Here is a 19,053-nt window from a genome sequence, read left to right on the forward strand (position 1 = left end):
AGGAACCTGAAATCTGGGGGCTCGGGCGGGTTGGATCGTGTCGTGGGTCACAGACTATGACCAAACTAGGGCATTTAAACATAGATTGTTCACTCTTGCCCTCTCCCCGCCCCCAAACTGACACCTTATCATAGATTCTTTTTTATTCATTCACAGGATGTGGGCTTCGCTGGCTGGGCCAGCGTTTATTGCCCATCTCTAACTGCCCCTTGAGAAGGTGGTGGTGAGCTGCCTTCTTGAACCGCTGCAGTCCCTGTGGTGTAGGTACACCCACAGTGCTGTTAGGGAGGGAGTTCCAGGATTTTGACCCAGCGACAGTGAAGGAACGGTGATATATTTCCAAGTCAGGATGGTGAGTGAGTTGGAGGGGAACTTCCAGGTGGTGGTGTTCCCATGTGTCTGCTGCCCTTGTCCTTCTAGATGGTAGTGATTGTGGGTTTGGAAGGTGCTGCCTAAGGAGCCTTGATGAATTCCTGCAGTGCATCTTGTAGATGGTACACACTGCTGCTACTGTGCGTCGGTGGTGGAGGGAGTGAATGTTTGTGGGTGGGGTGCCAATCAAGCAGGTGACCTTGTCCTGGATGGTGTCGAGCTTCTCGAATGTTGTGGGAGCTGCACTCATCCAGGCAAGTGGGGAGTATTCCATCACACTCCTGACTTGTGCCTTGTAGATGGTGGACAGGCTTTGGGGAGTCAGGAGGTGAGTTACTCACCACAGGATTCCCAACCTCTGGCTCTTGTAGCCACAGTATATATGACACACTAGTGAAACGTTTTTAAGCCAGATCCTCAATTAATATCATTTTTTTCCTTCTCTCATCTCTGTTTCCTGTAGGGTCTGCAACTCTTGGCAGGATCGTATGATAACACTGCGCGGCTATGGAGTCTGAAGGACTGTGAGCTGAAGGTATGTCTGATCAGATTGCTTTTGTTGTATCTGAAACCCTGGTGCATTACTGGTTTGTCGATTGCTCCCGACAATAAACATAGCAACAAAAAGAGAGAACTTGCATTTATATAATACCTTTCAGAATGCAAAGCATTTTTGCAGCCAATAAAATTTCATTTGAAGTGTGGTCACTGTTGTGATGGGGGAAACTCAGCCGCCAATTTGTGCACAGCAAGCTCCCACAAACAATAATATGATAATGAGCAGATAATCTGTTTTGGTTATGTTGACTACGAGATATAACTTGACCCAGGACTGTGAGTGAGATCACCTGCTCTCCTTCAGGGCTTTTTACCTTGGAGAGCATGTGTAGCATTCCCAGGACTTACCCTGGGAGTGTGAACTGCATCCTGGGCCATGGAGTGTGTCCCAAACTGTCGCCATATCCTTCTGTCTTGGACTCTTGGCATGGGACTTAGTTCATTGACAGACTGTAGACTTATCTGGTATCTGCTTAACACTGCTTTATAAACAGAGCTCTAAACTACTTCTAAACAGGTTAGAGTGGGCACGCAGCTTCTAGGTATGATTCCAACCCCATCCTCTCTGTCTCTCTCTCCTCTCTCTCCTCTCTCTCTGTGTCTCTCTCTCTCCTCTCTCTCTCTCCTCTCTGTCTGTGTGTCTCTCTCTCCTTGTGTGTCTCTCTCTCCCTCTCTCTTTCTCCTTTCTCGCTCTCTCTCTCTGTGTCTCTCTTTCTCTCTCTCTCTTTCTCTCTCTTTCTCTCTCTCTCTCTCTTTCTCTCTCTCTCTTTCTCTCTCTCTCTCTTTCTCCTCTCTCTCTCTCTCTTTCTTTCTCTCTTTCTCTCTCTCTCTCTCTCTTTCTCTCTCTCTTTCTCTCTCTCTTTCTCTCTCTCTCTCTTTTGAGTCAGTGGTACATCATCATCTACGTCATACATTTGCATATCCCATCTGTTAACTCGTTATACTACACCATCCCTCAGGTATGCTATTCTACTTTTTAAAAGCAACATGAAACTATTTCTTTAACTGTTTACATCACATTTCTGTAACTCCCTTTTTACAACTGCTGATTCTACTGAACCCCATCTCCCGTTCTTCCCCTCCGCAAGTCCTAGCCTTGGGGGATTGATTCAATCACCCTCAGCATTCTTGGCTCTTAGGGGAAATGGCTTGGAGACAACAGAACTTACTTCTGAAACTGGTAGGACATCATCATCTTGAGAACAGGATAACACTTTATCCAGCGTCGCTGTCAGCCTCTCTGGGAAGCTGTGTCGGCTGCAGGATGACGGAACTGCAAGGACGACAGAGACTTTTCAACGGAAGACTGATCCGAAGGGAAAGACTGAAGAGAATCAATCTTTGGACCCTCTGGGACCAGAAGAGAAGAACTCAGGGCACTCTGAAGACATTGTTGCTCCTTCAACGGACTCTGGGCAGAAGCTGAAGGAATGGAATAGTCTTCAACTCCAGGGAAGACTGTCACAGCTGCTTCACCCACTGCTGGATCAGAGACTGAAAAGGCATTGAAGATGAACTTAGACGATGAAGGAAGAAAACGATCAACTTCCCATTAAGACTGTCAGGGAGAGAAGAAGATCTGATATCCCAATGATACTCTGGGCGGACCATCTACTTTCTGTAGGCAGTGGGAAGAGAGCCACACGTCTCTCTCTGTTCCACTATGGCCAAAGAGGAGGATTAATGAGGGTATGGAGACAAAGACAGCCTTATCTTCTGTAATGAGGGGAGTTTATTGCTGACAACCAACCCTGGGACAAGATTGCTGTGTGGGATTCTGCAGCTTCCAAAGTGGTAAAGATTGTGCCGCAGCTTCTGTGCTGAGCTCCAGCTCTGAAGGGAGGAAGACTTTCAGCTGGGACTGAGGTCTGGGCATCTCACCCTGGGAAGGTACCAGCTCTTGAACACTGTGATCCTCTCTGGACTCTAAGCTAAAAGCTACTGTGGATGCTGGAAATCCAAAACAAAAACAGAATTACCTGGAAAAACTCAGCAGGTCTGGCAGCATCGGCGGAGAAGAAATCAGTTAACGTTTCGAGCCTTCATGGCCCTTCGGCAGAACTGAAGCATAGTTAGGAGAAGGGAGAAATATAGGAGGGCAGAAGAGACAGTCGGAAATCCTGTCGGAGGACAGAACCGTACTTCTTCAAAGAGGGCATTTCTTGAAGAGAGGTGGCAGTCAATTAAACAATCAAGTCAATCTGGACTCTACCCTGGATTGAGGCAAGGAATTCTCTGTGAACAACTGTTTGTGAGCAATAGGAGATACAGTAAACAATACATCGGGAAATTCAGTGGAACTAAGATCTGAACGCTACTCAGCTCCTAAAAGCACAGCTGCTTCTAAAAAAGACATTGGAGACGTCACAATGTGCATCCAACAGCAGGGCAGACGAATCATCCTCTAGGACCTCAATCTCCAAGCGATCACTCAGTGCTGCAAGGGCTTCTTCCTCATCACTCTCTAGGAAGAGCCAATTCAGGTCCAGCAGCTCTTCATGTGGATGGTCACCGTCTGCTGCAGTGCCTTCCGTATCCACCAGCTCTGGCCTTACTTCATGAAGAACTGAAAGATTCATAACTTTCATGTCTGCTTTGGTTCTAGTGGATGGTCTCTCAGTGAAAGAAAGGAACATACTGCTGAGTGTACAAACTTCCTCAGCTTCTGATGGCTGAATGTCCACTGCTTCTAAGTAGAAGGCTGAAGATTGTTGTATGAAAGACAGTGAGTCATTCAAATGATGAGCCTCATCTGGTTTTTCAAGGATTCCCAGAAGCACACCAACATCACCACTCAATAGGGATGTACGTTGATAGTGAAGAAAATGGAAAGAATCAACAATATGTTGCCCGTTGTAGCTAAGAGGAGCAATAATCCTGCCTCTGATTAGAAGGTCAGTGCTGCCTGTACCTTGTAATTTGATAAAAACAAAATACTGCGGATGCTGGAAATCCAAAACAAAAACAGAATTACCTGGAAAATCTCAGCAGGTCTGGCAGCATCGGCGGAGAAGAGCAAAGTTGACGTTTTGAGTCCTCATGACCCTTCAACAGAACTAAGTAAAAATAGGAGAGGGGTAAAATATAAGCTGGTTTAAGGTGGGGAGGGGGGGAGAGAAGTGGGGGAGGGTTGGTTGTTGGGACAAACGAGCAGTGATAGGAGGAGATAACCAAAAGATGTCACAGACAAAAGAACAAAGAGGTGTTGAAGGTGGTGATATTATCTAAAAGAATGTGCTAATTAAGAATGGATAGCAGGACAAGCAAGGTACAGATAGCTCTAGTGGGGGTGGGGTGAAATAAGACTAAAAGGGCATAAAAGGTATAGATAAATGATTGGTGGAATACATTAAAAATAATGGAAATAGGTGGGAAAAGAAAAATCTATATAAATTATTGGAAAAAACAAAAGGGAGGGGGAAGAAACAGAAAGGGGGTGGGGATGGAGGAGGGAGTTTAAGGTCTAAAATTGTTGAACTCAATATTCAGTCCGGAAGGCTGTAAAGTGCCTAGTCGGAAGATGAGGTGCTGTTCCTCCAGTTTGCGTTGAGCTTCACTGGAACAATGCAGCAAGCCAAGGACAGACATGTGGGCAAGAGAGCAGGGTGGAGTGTTAAAATGGCAAGCGACAGGGAAGTTTGGGTCTTTCTTGCAGACAGACCGCAGGTGTCCTGCAAAGCGGTCACCCAGTCTGCGTTTGGTCTCTCCAACGTAGAGGAAACTTGTAATTTGATGTCTGATGGATGCAGGGTCATCAGCTGAAGCCAGTCGAGTTCATCTGCTCATATGTTAACAGCTGTTCCAGTATCAATTTTGAATGAAGTATCAAACACTTGAGCTGAGACTGTAACTGACCCACAGTCTGGATAAGAGGATCTACATCCCCTATGGAATCCCGCAGGGTCATCGTTTTCTGGACTTCCATTTCTCGGAAGAAACATGTTTCAGAAATATTCGCTGGCCTGTGACTTTGATTAAAATTGCTGGGTTTGCAGAAACACCTGAAATGTCCAGTTCGGGTAGACATTCTGTGCCCCCTGGTGGGCAGCCTTGGCATCTTGTGCCAAGCAAGCATTTCAAAGTGGCTTTCGGCGTGGAGCTTCCCGCCCTATCGGTTTGTTGCCAGGCTTTTGTATCTGTGGGGCTTCAGCCCGTGGGCCCGCCCAATCTGTGGAGTCCTGTGAATCAAGCCTCGGGGTCAGTACAAGTTATAGCCCGGTTAAATGCTTGAAGCTCAGCTTGCCTCACATACTGGATCGCTTCATTCAATGCAAGGTCGCCTTTGGTCTACAGAGAGTTGGAGAGGTTTTCATGCCAAGCACCCATGACTGATCACGAATTAGCTGGTCGCTCAGCGCCCCATATCCTTAGGAGCTAGCTAGGCCATGTAGGTCGGTTAGGAATAATTCTATCAATTCCCCAGGTCGTTGTGAGCGCTCGTTAAAATGTGCTCCTTTAATGACTAAATATGGCATCCTGGCTAAAATAGGGGTCGAAGGCTTTAATAATGGAATCAAAGCTCACGGCCGACTCCTGCCTTGGAAGAACATCATCTGCTATTGGACCTACTGCATATAGGAGGGAGCTGACTTGAAGCTTTGGCTCTTTCTCGTGAAGACCTGACGTTGCTCGGTACTGGAGAAAATGGCGTTTCCATCACTCCCACTGCTGGCCTCTCTGTGGGCCCTGCAGGCAGTCAAACGGGCAGGGCAAGGGCAGGGACAGCTCCACGCGCGCACAGCCATCGCTACCTCTCCGTGTGCCTCCCTCTTCTGGTGAAATGTCTCGAGCCGCTGTCAAAGGCTCCTCCATTCTGTGGTTCCCTCGATAACACCGATGTGCCTTTTCCATCGATGCCTCCATCGTTGCCAACATGTTCTGAGCTGCCACCAATTTCTGGGTTTGACTCCTTCTGTCTTGGACTCTACTACAGAGTGGGGCTTGAACAACAACAACTTGCATTTATATAGCATCATTAAGGTAGTGAAACGGCCCAAGGTGCATCACGGGAGCCATCATCAAACACAATTTAGTAACCAAACAACATAAAAGAGATGTTAGGACAGGTGACCAAAAGCATGATCAAAGATTCATGTTTTAAAGAGCATCTTAAAAGGAGGAGAGAGAGGCAGAGAGGTTTAGGGAGGGAATTCCAGAGCCTGGTGCCCAGGCAGCTGAAGGCACGGCCGCCCATGGCGAAACGATCAAAATCGGGGGGATGCTCAAGAGGCCGGAATTGGAGGAGCGCAGACACCTCGGAGAGTTGTGGGGTTGGAAGAGATTGTAGAGGTAGGGAGGGGGCGAGGCCATGGAAGGATTTGGAAACAAGGTTGAGAATTTTAAACTAAAGATTTTGCTTGGCCGGAAGGTTAGTGAGCACAGGGTCTTCAGAGACGAAGGCGGGACTGATAACTAAGCTAAGGTAGATGCATTAATGAGTGGTTTTGAGCTCTCTAGGGGAGAGGCTAAGAGAGAGCAGAGATTAACCACGTACCCAGAATGTAAGTAAATGAGTCTTTAAGTCTATATGCTCTTTAATTGGATTTCTTAGTATTTCCGTTTCGATGTTTTTATTCCATCCTCGATTTTTATATTTTACAATTTGTGTTTTTTTTGCTTTGTTCTGCTTCTTTTTTTCCATCCAGTGCGCTTTGTCAGGTCACAGTGCAAAGGTCACAGCAGCAAAGTTCAAGTTTTATTACAGAGAAGCTGTCACAGGAAGTCACGACAGAACAATCAGAATCTGGGACCTGAACAACATTGCCTGTGAGTAAATTTTCTTTATTCCTGGTTTTATAAATCGTTAGGAGAGGGTGTACATGTTCCTCATCCTGTACTGTAAACCGTTGTCTCCCTTCTCACTTGCTCCCTGATCTTTTCCAACCCTCTCTCACCTCTCTAATTGTGTGTCTCTTCTCTTTTGTTCAACCATTGACCTCCACTTGGTTGACCTTTTTGTCCTCTCCTCACTCCATCCTCTGCCTCTCCTCCCCAGCTTCCGTCTCCGCTCCCCCACCCCCCTGCCACGGTTGTAGTCAGTCGGTGAATTAAGAAACCAAAGCCAGTCTTAATTTGGAATAGCTTTATTCACGGAGTGAAATGTTACAAGTATGTATTGCCTGACTCTGTTCCACCCCTCTGTCAGTAAATGTCTCTTCATACGTGCTCAAGGAACATCCAGTCAATGCCCTCCGCCTGTATGCACTTAGCCTCAATTGATGCAATTAACAATCACTCCTTCCAGCCCCCCTCCAACCCCGGCATGCATTAGACAGAACTAAGCGATCCCACAACCAACGGATCAGATCTAAGCTCTGCAGCCCTGCCACACCCAGTCATAAATGGTGGTGGACAATTAAAGAACTCACTGGAGGAGGAGACTCCACAAATATCCCCATCCTCAATGATGGGGGAGCCCAGCACATCAGTGCAAAAGATAAGGCTGAAGCATTTACTACAATCTTCAGCCAGAAGTGCCAAGTGGATGATCCATCTCGGTCTCCTCTGGAGGTCTCCAGCATCACAGATGCCAGTCTTCAGCCAATTCGATTCACTCCATGTGATATTGAGAAATGCCTGGATACTGAAAAGGCTTTGGGCCCTGACAATATTCCAGCAATAGTGCTGAAGACTTGTACTCCAGAACTTGCCGCGCCCCTAGCCAAGCTATTTCAGTACAGCTACAACACTGGCATCTACCCAAAAATGTGGAAAATTGCCCAGGTATGTCCTGTGCACAAAAAGCAGGACAAATCCAACCCGGCCAATTACTGCGCCATCTGTCTAACCTCGATCATCAGTAAAATGATGGAAAGGGTTATCAACAGTGCCATCAAGTGGCACTTGCTTAGCAATCACCTGCTCACTGATGCCCAGTTTGGGTTCCCCCAGGGCCACTCAGCTCCTGACCTCATTACAGCCTTGGTTCAAACATGGACAAAAGAGCTGAACTCCCGAGGTGAGGTGAGACTGACCGCCCTTGACGTCAAGGCTGCATTTGACTGAGTGTGGCATCAAGGAGCCCTAGCAAAACTGGAGTCAATGGGAATGAGGGGGAGGTGGTGGCATAGTGGCATTGTCAGTAGACTGATAATCTAGAGACCCAGGGTAATGCTCTGGGAACCCGGGTTCGAATCCCACCATGGCAGATGGTGGAATTTGAATTCAATAAAAACCTGGAATTAAAAATCTAATGATGACCATTGTCAATTGTCGTAATGGTTCACTTTAGGGAAGGAAATCTGCCGACCTTACCTGGTCTGGCCTACATGTGACTGCAGATCCACAGCAATGTGGTTGTCACTGGCATAGTCAGCGATGTCTACATCCCATGAATGAATAATAAAAAAATTCACAATTGTTTCTGAGATTTTACATCTATCCTCTATAGTGAAGACAGACACAAAATGTCGCTTCAGTTCATCTGCCATTTCCTTATTTTCCATTATTAATTCCCCAGGCTCACTCGCTAGAGGACCAATGCTCACTAATCTCACTTTTTTCCTTTTTAAATATCCGTGGAAACTCATAGGCCCAGATTTGCGTCCCCCAGGGTAAAGTTCACAAGAAGTTGGGAGATTCCCCAGTTTGGGGAACCTGACCTTTCAACATGTCCACGTGCAGGTCAGATTCCCGGCTGGGGGGTGAGCCATAAGACATAGGAGCAGAAATTAGGCCATTTGGCCCACTGATTCTGCTCCGCCATTCAATCATGGCTGATAAGTTTCTCAACCCCATTCTCCCGCCTTCTCCCCGTAACCTTTGATCCCCTTACCAATCAAGAACCTATCTATCTCGGTCTTAAATACACTCAATGACCTGGCCTCCACAGCCTTCTGTGGCAATGAATTCCATAGATTCACCACTTTCTGGCTAAAGAAGTTTCTCCTCATCTCTGTTCTAAAAGGTCTTCCCTTTACTCTGAGGCTGTGCCCTCGGGTCCTAGTCTCTCCTACTAATGGAAACATCTTCCCCACGTCCACTCTATCCAGGCCTTTCAGTATTCTGTAAGTTTCAATCAGATCCCCCCCTCATCCTTCTACGGGCTGAAGGTCAGATTCCCTGCTGGGGGGTGAGGGGGGGCTGAAACAGGTATCGGGGCGGGCAACCATGGAACGGGTATGGAGGCTGCCGGGTGCGGAGGTGGGCCAGGTGCGGAGGTGGGCCGGGTGCGGAGGTGGGCCGGGTGCGGAGGTGGGCCGGGTGCGGAGGTGAGCCGGGTGCGGAGGTGGGCCGGGTGCGGAGGTGGGCCGGGTGCAGAGGTGGACCGGGTGTGGAGGCTGCCGGGTGTGGAGGTGGGCCGGGTGTGGAGGTGGGCCGGGTGTGGAGGCTGCCGGGTGTGGAGGTGGGCCGGGTGCGGAGGTGGGCCGGGTGCGGAGGCTGCCGGGTGCGGAGGTGGGCCGGGTGCGGAGGTGGGCCGGGTGCGGAGGTGGGCCGGGTGCGGAGGTGGGCCGGGTGCGGAGGTGGGCCGGGTGCGGAGGTGGGCCGGGTGCGGAGGTGGGCCGGGTGCGGAGGTGGGCCGGGTGCGGAGATGGGCCGGGTGCGGAGGTGGGCCGGGTGCGGAGGTGGGCCGGGTGTGGAGGCTTCCGGGTGTAAGGCCTTCCTCTGTGCCCTGGCACTGTGTTTAAATGAATAAAAAATAATAATAAAACAAAAAAAAATCCTTCCAGTCCTCACCCCTCACCCCCTCCTCACCCTCCCTTTGCCCCATCTTTGTGAACCAATGGCAGCCCATGACCCCCATACCTGCTATGTCAGTATAGTGCCCATCTGCCCTTCACTCATTGCCTCCATACCCCATGCCAAAATAGTTCCACTTCATCCCAACCCATGCCCCCCACCCACCCCTTCACCCCATACCCCTTATGCCAACCCATGCCTCTCTACTCACCCTCCATTGCCGCATAACCCCACGCCAACTTAGTGCCCCTCTACCTACCCCTATTGCCCCATACCCCCATGCTAACATGCTGCCAACTTATGCCAACCCATGACCCCACCCACCACCATTTGCCTTCACCCCCTCCATGCCAACTCACTTGGTATCCTTGGACAGTTCCTTGACAATTGTGACACTTCCTAGACAGCTTTAACAGCTGGACAGCTCCTTTACAGTTCCTTGACAGCTGGGCAGTTCTATTGAGTTTACATAAAAAGTGCATAATCATTCAACAATCCCAAAGGGTGCCTTACCTCTCCCAAAAGTGCTCTGGGACCCTATCCAAAGGGGTGCCCTGGCTATCCAAATGAACCCACCAAGCTCAGACCTCCTCTTACCTTTTCTAATCTGCACACTCCGGGTTTCACACATCTGGCCTACCAAAATCCCACTTCAGTGGAGGCAGCTGGTGATTTAAATGGCCAGCTGCCTCCATCAACCAGGCACACGCGATCTTTGGCCCGACTCCAGTCCCGCCCCCACAAAGATGGGAAATGCTTGGTTTGGGGGCAGGACTTTGAATTTTCAGCCATTTCTGGGATTTTTGCTATGACAGAGAACCGCTCCATCATGGCGAAAATCCGGGCCTTACTATCTGTTTTAATATTTCAACTTTCTCTCATACTCTAATTTCTCCACCCTTATTAATCTTTCAGTCTTTGCTATTCTTTATATTCTGTCCAATCTTCTGGCCTGTCTCTCATCTTTGCAGAATGGTACGCTTTTCTTATAATTTGATGCTATGTTTAACTTCCTTAGTTAGCCACTGAGGGTGCATCTCTCCCACAGAGCCTTTCTTTCTCACTGGAATGTATCTTTTCTGAGTATTCTGAAATATCTCCTTAAATGTCTGCCATTCCATCTCTACTGACCTTTCCCTCAACCTAACCTGCTAGTTCACTTTAGCCAGCTCTGTCTTCATGCCTTCATAGTTGCCCTTATTTAAGTTTAAAATGCTAGTCTTAGACCCACTCCTCTCTCCCTGAAACTGAATGTGAGATTCAATCATATTACGATCTACCTTGGGAAATCTTCACCATGAAGCCATTAATTAACCCTGTCTCATTGCACATTGCCAGATCTAATGTAGCCTGTTCACTGATTGGCTCTAGAATGTTCTGCTCTCACAAACTGTCCTGAAAACACTCTGTGCACTTATCAATTCGGCTACCTTTGCCAATCCAATTCGTCTAATTTATATGTAGATTTAATCACCCATGATTATCGCTGCACCTTTCTCACAAGCTTCCATTATTTTTTCCTGAATACCCTGTCCTACAGTGTGGTTACTGTTATGGGGTCCATAAACCACTCCCACAAGTGATTTCTTCCCTTTGCTATTTCTCATCCCTCCCCAAACTGATTCTACATCTTGATCTCCTGAACTGTGATCTCTGTCTATTGTACCCATATCATCCTTAATTAACAAAGCTACCCCTTCACCTTTTCCTAGCTTCCTGTCCTTCCCAAATGTCAAGTAACCTTGAATATTCAGGTCCCAGCCTTTGTAATTCTGCAACCTTGTCTCTGTAATGACTCTATCAGATCATACATATTTATTTCTATTTGCGCTATCAATTCATCTGTTATGTTACAAATGCCACATACATTCAGATACAGATCCTTCGGTTTGGCCTTTTTACTATTTTTGTAACCTCTAGCCTTATCTGCTGGTGCGCTTGTAGGTTTGCAACACAGTCCCCTCATGCCATGCCTGTCCCTGTCCTTTCCCCTACTCCTTCCTTGCTCTCTTGCCTTGTCTTCTCTAATTAATTTATAACCTCTAACTTGATCCCTTCCCCCCAACTATTTAGTTTAAAGCCCTCTCTACCACCCTGGTTAGATGACTCGTCTTAGAACCCACCCCCGGGTGAAGTTTCCCCAAAGTTGTTGGTCCAGGCAAGACCCCTCAGCTTGTCACCGTCTGGCTGGGACACCCCCCAAATTGTTACGCCTTCCGGGTGAGGAGGGACGAACTGGCTCCCTGTCTCTATCCATCTGTTGGTCGCAACACGATTTGATCTAAAAGGGAATCCCTTTCGCTGATACCCTTTTTCCCAGACCCAATCATTCTGGTTTTGAAGGAGCCAATTTGATCAGACATTCTTGAGTTAAAGGTAAGAGTAAGTTGATTAACTACTAAAGGCAAGAAGGGATTAAAAAAAAACACGTATATACGGTCATACAGGTTAAAAGTAAGAATTTAGCTTGTAGTAAGTGAATATATTTATATATATAGATATATATTTATATGAAAGGTTTAAGGAACAGTCCTTGACTCATGGGGAGTAGGTGATTGAATGTTGTGGTCATTGTGATTCGAGGTTCCAGTAGAATTGACTTTGGCAGACGAATGGTCGGTTTCGAGGTTCTAGTAGAGTTGACTTCGGTAGAGAGAGAGAGAGAGATCGGGTTACTTGCCAAATGGCGATTTGCAGGGGTACTGTGTGTGGCTGTTACTTCTGAGTCAAACTTCCAGCACCTGCTCTCTCTCAGAGCACCCGCCAACAGACAGAGACTGGGGCAGCTTTTCCGCTCACTTTTAACCCCTTCCTTTGTATATTCCAAGTGGGAAGTGAATTCACAAATCTGTCTGGGCATTGCCCACAGGATTTCTTGATGAGATGATTCTCATCTCCCATTATGTCCCATTGCCTCTACAGGAGGGAGCAATTACTTTCTGGATGTCTTTAGAAGTACCTTGTCTGGCAACAGGGTGGGGTTCCATTGCCTCTTAGGGAGTTACCCTGCAGCATCCCAGCCAGTGGCTTGTGTGCATTTTGTAAAAACTCAGGTCTTTTCAGTTCAATATTTCCGGACGCAATTAGGTGTTTTTTCCCTTCATTATCATGACACTCACCGGAACACTGGTCCCGACGTGGTTCAGGTAAAGACCATGCCAGCAGCACAGCTGCCACTTTCCCCAGTACTGGTGCCAGTGCCCCATGAATCAAAACCCATTTCTCCCACACCAGTCTTTGAGCCACACATTTCATTCTCTAATTTTATTCACCCTATGCCAATGTGCCCGTGACTCGGGTAACAACCTAGAGATTATTACCTTTTGAGGTTCTCCTTTTTAATTTAGCCCATTGCAGCTCGTGCTCCCACAGCAGAACCTCTTTCCGAGTTCCGCCTATGTTGTTGGTACCTACATGGACCTTGGCGACTGAATCAATGCCCCTCCCACCGCAGGTTCCAGTGTTGTTGGAGCTGCACTCGTCCAGGCAAGTGGGGAGTATTCCATCACACTCCTGAATTCCGACTTGTCGATGGTGGACAGACTTTGGGAAGACGGGCGCTTTTCATGATCACAGGATGTCCCAAAGCTTCGCAGCCAATGAAATACTTTTTGACGCATAATCACCAACTTGAGCACAGCAAGATCCTACGTGCAGCAATACAATACGTGATCAAGTAGTCTGGTTGGTTGAGGGACTAATTATTGGCTCAGAGCTTTGAGTTGACCTGCGCAGCCTAGGAACCCAACCTAGCCCGTATAGGTTAGCGCCACAATAGTCAGCTCATTCACCAGTGCTGTTATCCATCTGCTTTCCAATGGGTTTACTGTGCTTCCTGAACTTTTTTGCTCAGAATTTAACCAGGCACACCCAATCCTCAAGTCTACGCCATTGAAATGCCACTAGGTGGGTTTCAAGGGTCACACCAGATCTAAGACCATAAGGCCATAAAACATAGGAGCAGAAATTAGGCCATTCGGCCCATCGAGTCTGCTCCGCCATTCAATCATGGCTGGTAAGTTTCTCAACCCCATTCTCCCGCCTTCTCCCCGTAACCTTTGATCCCCTTTCCAATCAAGAATCTATCTAACTCGGTCTTAAGTACACTCAATAACCTGGCCTCCACAGCCTTCTGCGGCAATGAATTCCATAGATTCGCCACTCTCTGGCTAAAGAAGTTTCTCCTCATCTCTGTTCTAAAAGGTCTTCCCTTTACTCTGAGGCTGCGCCCTCGGGTCCTAGTCTCTCCTACTAATGGAAACATCTTCCCCACGTCCACTCTATCCAGGCCTTTCAGTATTCTGTAAGTTTCAATCAGATCCCCCCTCATCCTTCTAAACTCCATCGAGTATAGACTCAGAGTCCTCAAACGTTCCTCATATGTTAAGCCTTTCATTCATGGGATCATTCTCGTGAACCTCCTCTGGCCCTCTCCAGGGCCAGCACATCCTTCCTGAGATACAAGGCCCAAAATTGCTCACAATATTCTAAATGTGATCTGACCAGAGCCTTATAAAGCCTCAGCAGCACATCCCTGCTTTTATATTCTAGTCCTCTCGAAATAAATGCCAACATTGCATTTGCCTTCCTAACTACTGCGCCAACCTGCAAGTTAACCTTAAGAGAATCCTGGACTAGGACTCCCAAGTCCCTTTGCACTCCAGACTTCTGAATTCTCTCTCCATTTAGAAAATAGTCTATGCCTCTATTCTTCCTACCAAAGTGCATGACCTCACATTTCCCCACATTGTATTCCATCTGCCACTTCTTTGCCCATTCTCCTAACCTGTCCAAATCCTTCTGCAGCCTCCCCACCCCCTCAATACTACCTGTCCCTCCACCTAGCTTTGTATCATCTGCAAACTTAGCCAGGATGCCCTCAGTTCCTTCATCTAGATCATTAATGTATAAAGTGAAAAGTTGTGGTCCCAACACTGACCCCTGCGGAACCCCACTAGTCACCAGCCGCCATCCTGAGAAGGACCCCCTTATCCCCACTCTCTGCCTCCTGCCAGAGAGCCAATCTTCTATCCATGCTAGTACCTTGCCTCTAACACCATGGGCTCTTATCTTACTGAGCAGCCTCCTGTGCAGCACCTTGTCAAAGGCCTTCTGGAAGTCCAAGTAGATAACATCCATTGGCTCTCCTTTGTCTAACCTACTCGTTACCTCCTCAAAGAATTCTAACAGATTTGTCAGGCATGACCTCCCCTTGATGAAACCATGCTGACTTTGCCCGATTTTACCATGCACTTCCAAGTATTCTGAAATCTCATCCTTAATAATGGACTCTAACATCTTACCAACGACCGAGCTCAGGCTAATCAACCTGTAATTTCCCGTCTTTTGCCTCACTCCCCATGGGCCCGGCCCCCTCGAATTGAATTGGCAGAGGGCTTGGTTGGCAGGTGGGTGGTGGGTGTGAGAGTGTGAGCGGGAGAGAGTGGGCGCGTGTTTTTTTTATTCATTTAGGAGATGTGGGCTTCTCTGGCTGGGCCCAGCATTTATTGCCAATCCCTAATTACCCTTGAGAAGGTGTGGGTGAGCTGCCTTCTTGAATCGCTGCAGCCCATGTGGTATAGGTACACCAACAGTGCTGTTAGGGAGGGAGTTCCAGGATTTTGACCCAGCGACAGTGAAGGAACGGTGATATATTTCCAAGTCAGGATGGTGAGCAACTTGGAGGGGAACTTCCAGGTGGTGGTGTTCCCATGTATCTGATGCCCTTGTCCTTCTCGGTGGTAGCACTCATGAGTTTGGAAGGTGCTGTCGAAGGAGCCTTGGTGAATACCTGCAGTGCATCTTGTAGATGGTACACACTGCTGCCAGTGTGCGTCGGTGGTGGAGGGAGTGAAGGGAAGTCTTGCTAAAACATTACAAGGTGCTAGTTAGACCACACCTAGAATACTGTGAGTGTGAGTGTGTGTTGTACAGAACTCATTGTTGCTCAGAGAAGATGGGTGGTACAAAGTGGTGCCAACAGGAGTGAGATAACAAAATCACAACTAAAATAGTGACTGTTTCGTTACCTATTCATTAGATTCCAGTTTGGAGCTGTTGAGGTTTGGAACTTTCTGTGCTAGAATCAGTAGATTTTTGTTTGATAAGCAATATAAACATTCCAGTAATAGCTGTAAATCCAGATGTGGAAGGGAGAGAGGAAGGCTACTTAATAAGATAAGAGCCAATGGTGTTGGGGTGGATGGATAGAGCATGGATAGAGGACTGGCTAACTAATAGAAGACAGAGAGTTGGGATAAGGGGGACATTTTCAGGATGGCAACCTGTAACTAGTGGAGTGCCACAGAGATTAGTGCTGGGGCCAAAATTATTTACAATATATATTAATGATTTGGAAATGAATGTACTATTGCCAAGTTTGCAGATGACACAAAAATAGGTGGGAATCAAGTATTGAGGATGACACAAAGAGTCTACAGAAGGATATAGACGGGTTAAATGAGTGGGCAAAAACTTGGCAGGTGGAATATAATGTAGGAAAATGTGAGGTTATGCACTTTGGCAGGAAGAATAGAGGAGCTCAATATTATTTAAATGGTGAAAGACTGCAGAAAGCGGCAGCACAGAGGGATTTGGGGGTCCTTGTGCATGAATCCCAAAAGCTAATATACAAGTTCAACAGGCAATAGGGAAGGCAAATGGAATGTTGGCCTTTATTTCAAAGGGAATGAAGTATAAATACTATACAAGGCACCAGTTAGACAACACCTAGAATACAGTGAACAATTTTGGTCCCCTTATCTAAGGAAAGATATACTGGCATTGGAGGCAGTCCAGAGAAGGTTCACTAGGTTGATCCCGGGTATGGGGGGATTTTCTTATGAGGAGAGGCTGAGTAGGTTCATTGGAGTTTAGAAGAATGAGAGGTGACCTTATTGAAACATATAAGATTCTTAGGGGGCTTGACAGGGTAGATGCTGAGAGGTTGTTTCCCCTTGTGGGAGAGTCTAGGACCAGAGGGCATAATCTCAGAGTAAGGGGTCACACATTTAAGACAGAGATGAGGAGGAATTTCTTCTCTCAGAGGGTAGTGAATCTATGGAATTCTTTACCACAGAGGGCTGTAGAGGCTGGGTCATTCAAGTAATTTCAAGGCTGAGATAGACAGATTTTTGATCAGTAAGGGAATCAAGGGTTATGGGGAAAAGGCAGGAAAGTGAGGTTGAGGGTTATCAGATCAGCCATGATCTCACTGAATGGCGGAGCAGACTCGATGGGCCGAATGACCTACTTATGTTCTAATTTAGTGAAATGACAATCACGAGGAAAGCGGTACTAAGCAAACTGATGGAGCTGCGAGCTGTCAAGTCTCCGGGTCCTGATGGACTTCGTCCTAGGGTCTTAAAAGCGGTGGCTAATGAAGTAGTAGATGCATTGGTGTTAATTTTTCAAAATTCGCTAGATTCTGGAAAGGTTCCATCAGACTGGAAATCAGCAAATATAACCCTTCTATTCAGGAAGAGAGGGAGGGAGGCAGTAAACAGGAAGCTATAGGCCAGTTAGCTTGACGTCTGTCATGGGGAAGGTGTTACGATCGCTCATTAAGGAGATTATAGCTGGGCATGTAGAAAAACTGAAGGTAATTGGGAAGTGTCAGCATGGTTTTGTGAGAGGGAAATCATGCTTAACCAATTTATTGGAGTTTTTTTGAAGGAGTCACATGTGCTGTGGATAAAGGGGAGCCTGTAGACGTGCTGTACCTGGATTTCCAGAAGGCATTTGATAAGGTGCCACATCAAAGATTATTCCGGAAAATAACAGCTCATGGCGTAGGGGGTAACATATTAACATGGACATAAGATTAGCTGACTGGTAGAAAGCAGAGAGTATGCATAAATGGATCCTTTTCGGATTGGCAGGGTGTAACGAGTGCAGCGGTCTGTGCTGGGCTGTTAACATTTTACAATTTATATCAATGGCTTAGACAATGGGAGCAGAGGCATGGTGGCTAAATGTGTAGATGAGACAAAGTAAAGTAGGAAAGTATGTTGTGAAGAGGACATGAGGTTGCAGACGGATATAGATAGGCTGAGCGAGTGGGCAAAAATCTGACAGACGGAGTTTAATGCAGCAAAATGTGATGTTGTTCATTTTGGCAGGAAGAATAAAAAAGCAGAGTATTACGTAAATGGAGAACGGCTGCATAATTCCTGAGGCGCAGAGGGAGTTGGTGTTCTAGTGCATGAGTCACAAAACGTTGGTATTGGGTGCAGGAAGTAATTAAGAAAGCTAATGGAATGCTATCCTTTATTGCGAGAGGGATTGAACATAAAAGTAAGGATGTTATGCTTCAGTTATACAGACATTGGTGAGACCACACCTCGAATACTGTGTGCAGTTTCAGTCTCCTTATTTAAGGAAGGATGTAAATGCATTGGAGACGGTTCAGAGGAGGTTTATCAGATTGATACCTGGAATTAATGGGTTGTCTTATGAGGAAAGGTTGGACAGACTGGGCTTGTTTCCACTGGAGTTTAGAAGAGTGAGGGGTGATTTGATTGGAGTATACAAGATCCTTGACGGCCTCGACAAGGGTTTTTTTTTTGTTCATGGGATGTGGGCATCGCTGGCTGGGCTAGCATTTATTGCCCATGCCTAATTGCCCTTGTTCAGAGGGTATTTAACAGCCAACCACATTGCTGTGGGTCTGGAGTCACATGTGGGCCAGACCAGGGAAGGAAACCTGCCACCCTTACCTGAAGGGCATTAGTGAACCAGGTGGGTTTTTATGACAATCGGCAATGGCCTTGTGACCATCATCAGACTTTTAATTCCAGGTTTTTATTGAATTCAAATTTGGGACACAGGTGCCCAGAGCATTACCCTGGGTCTCTGGAATACTAGCCCAGTGACAGTAACACAATGCCACCACCTCCCCCTCCAAGAGGATGTTTCCTCTTGTGGGTGAGTCCAAAGCCAGGGGTGCACAGTTTAAAAATTAGGGGTCGCCCTTTTAGGGCAGAGATGAGGAGATTTTTTTTCTCTCAGAGGGTTGTGCGACTTTGGGACTCTCTGCCTCAGAAGGCGGTGGAGGTGGGGTCATTGGATATTTTTTACGGTGAAGGCCGATCGATTCTTGTTAAGCAAGGGAGTCAAAGGCTATCGCTGGTAGACGGGAATGTGGAACCCAAAACGCAGTCAGATCAGCCATGATCTTATTGAATGGCGGAGCAGGCTCGAGGGGCCGAATGGCCTACCCCTGCTCCCGTTTCATATGTTCGTATGTATGTTTGTGTTCAATGGTGTTAAGGAACCAAAGCAGGTGAATGGATTTAAAATAAAGATTGTCCATGACCTAACTGAACAGCAGAACAAGATGGAGGGGCTGAATGGCCTCCTCCTGTTCCTCACCTACTCCCAGATATCCATCATTATTTACAGACAAATGAATAATCCAACATTCTATCATCAGTCACGATTAGT

General features: G+C 47.1%; 1 protein-coding gene across 1 annotated transcript in view; it reads left to right on the plus strand.

Moving 5' to 3' along the window:
* The window catches only part of LOC144682549 (autophagy-related protein 16-1-like), an 87,211-nt gene that overhangs the window by 54,338 nt on the left and 13,820 nt on the right, over positions 1-19,053 (plus strand). The window contains exons 12-13 of the mRNA XM_078544980.1: positions 836-907; positions 6,576-6,696. Of these exons, the coding sequence (XP_078401106.1) occupies positions 836-907; positions 6,576-6,696 (193 nt within the window). The remainder of the gene's footprint in view (positions 1-835; positions 908-6,575; positions 6,697-19,053) is intronic.

Source organism: Cetorhinus maximus, chromosome 7, assembly GCF_964194155.1.
Source record: "Cetorhinus maximus chromosome 7, sCetMax3.hap1.1, whole genome shotgun sequence".
In the NCBI taxonomy this organism is placed as follows: domain Eukaryota; kingdom Metazoa; phylum Chordata; class Chondrichthyes; order Lamniformes; family Cetorhinidae; genus Cetorhinus; species Cetorhinus maximus.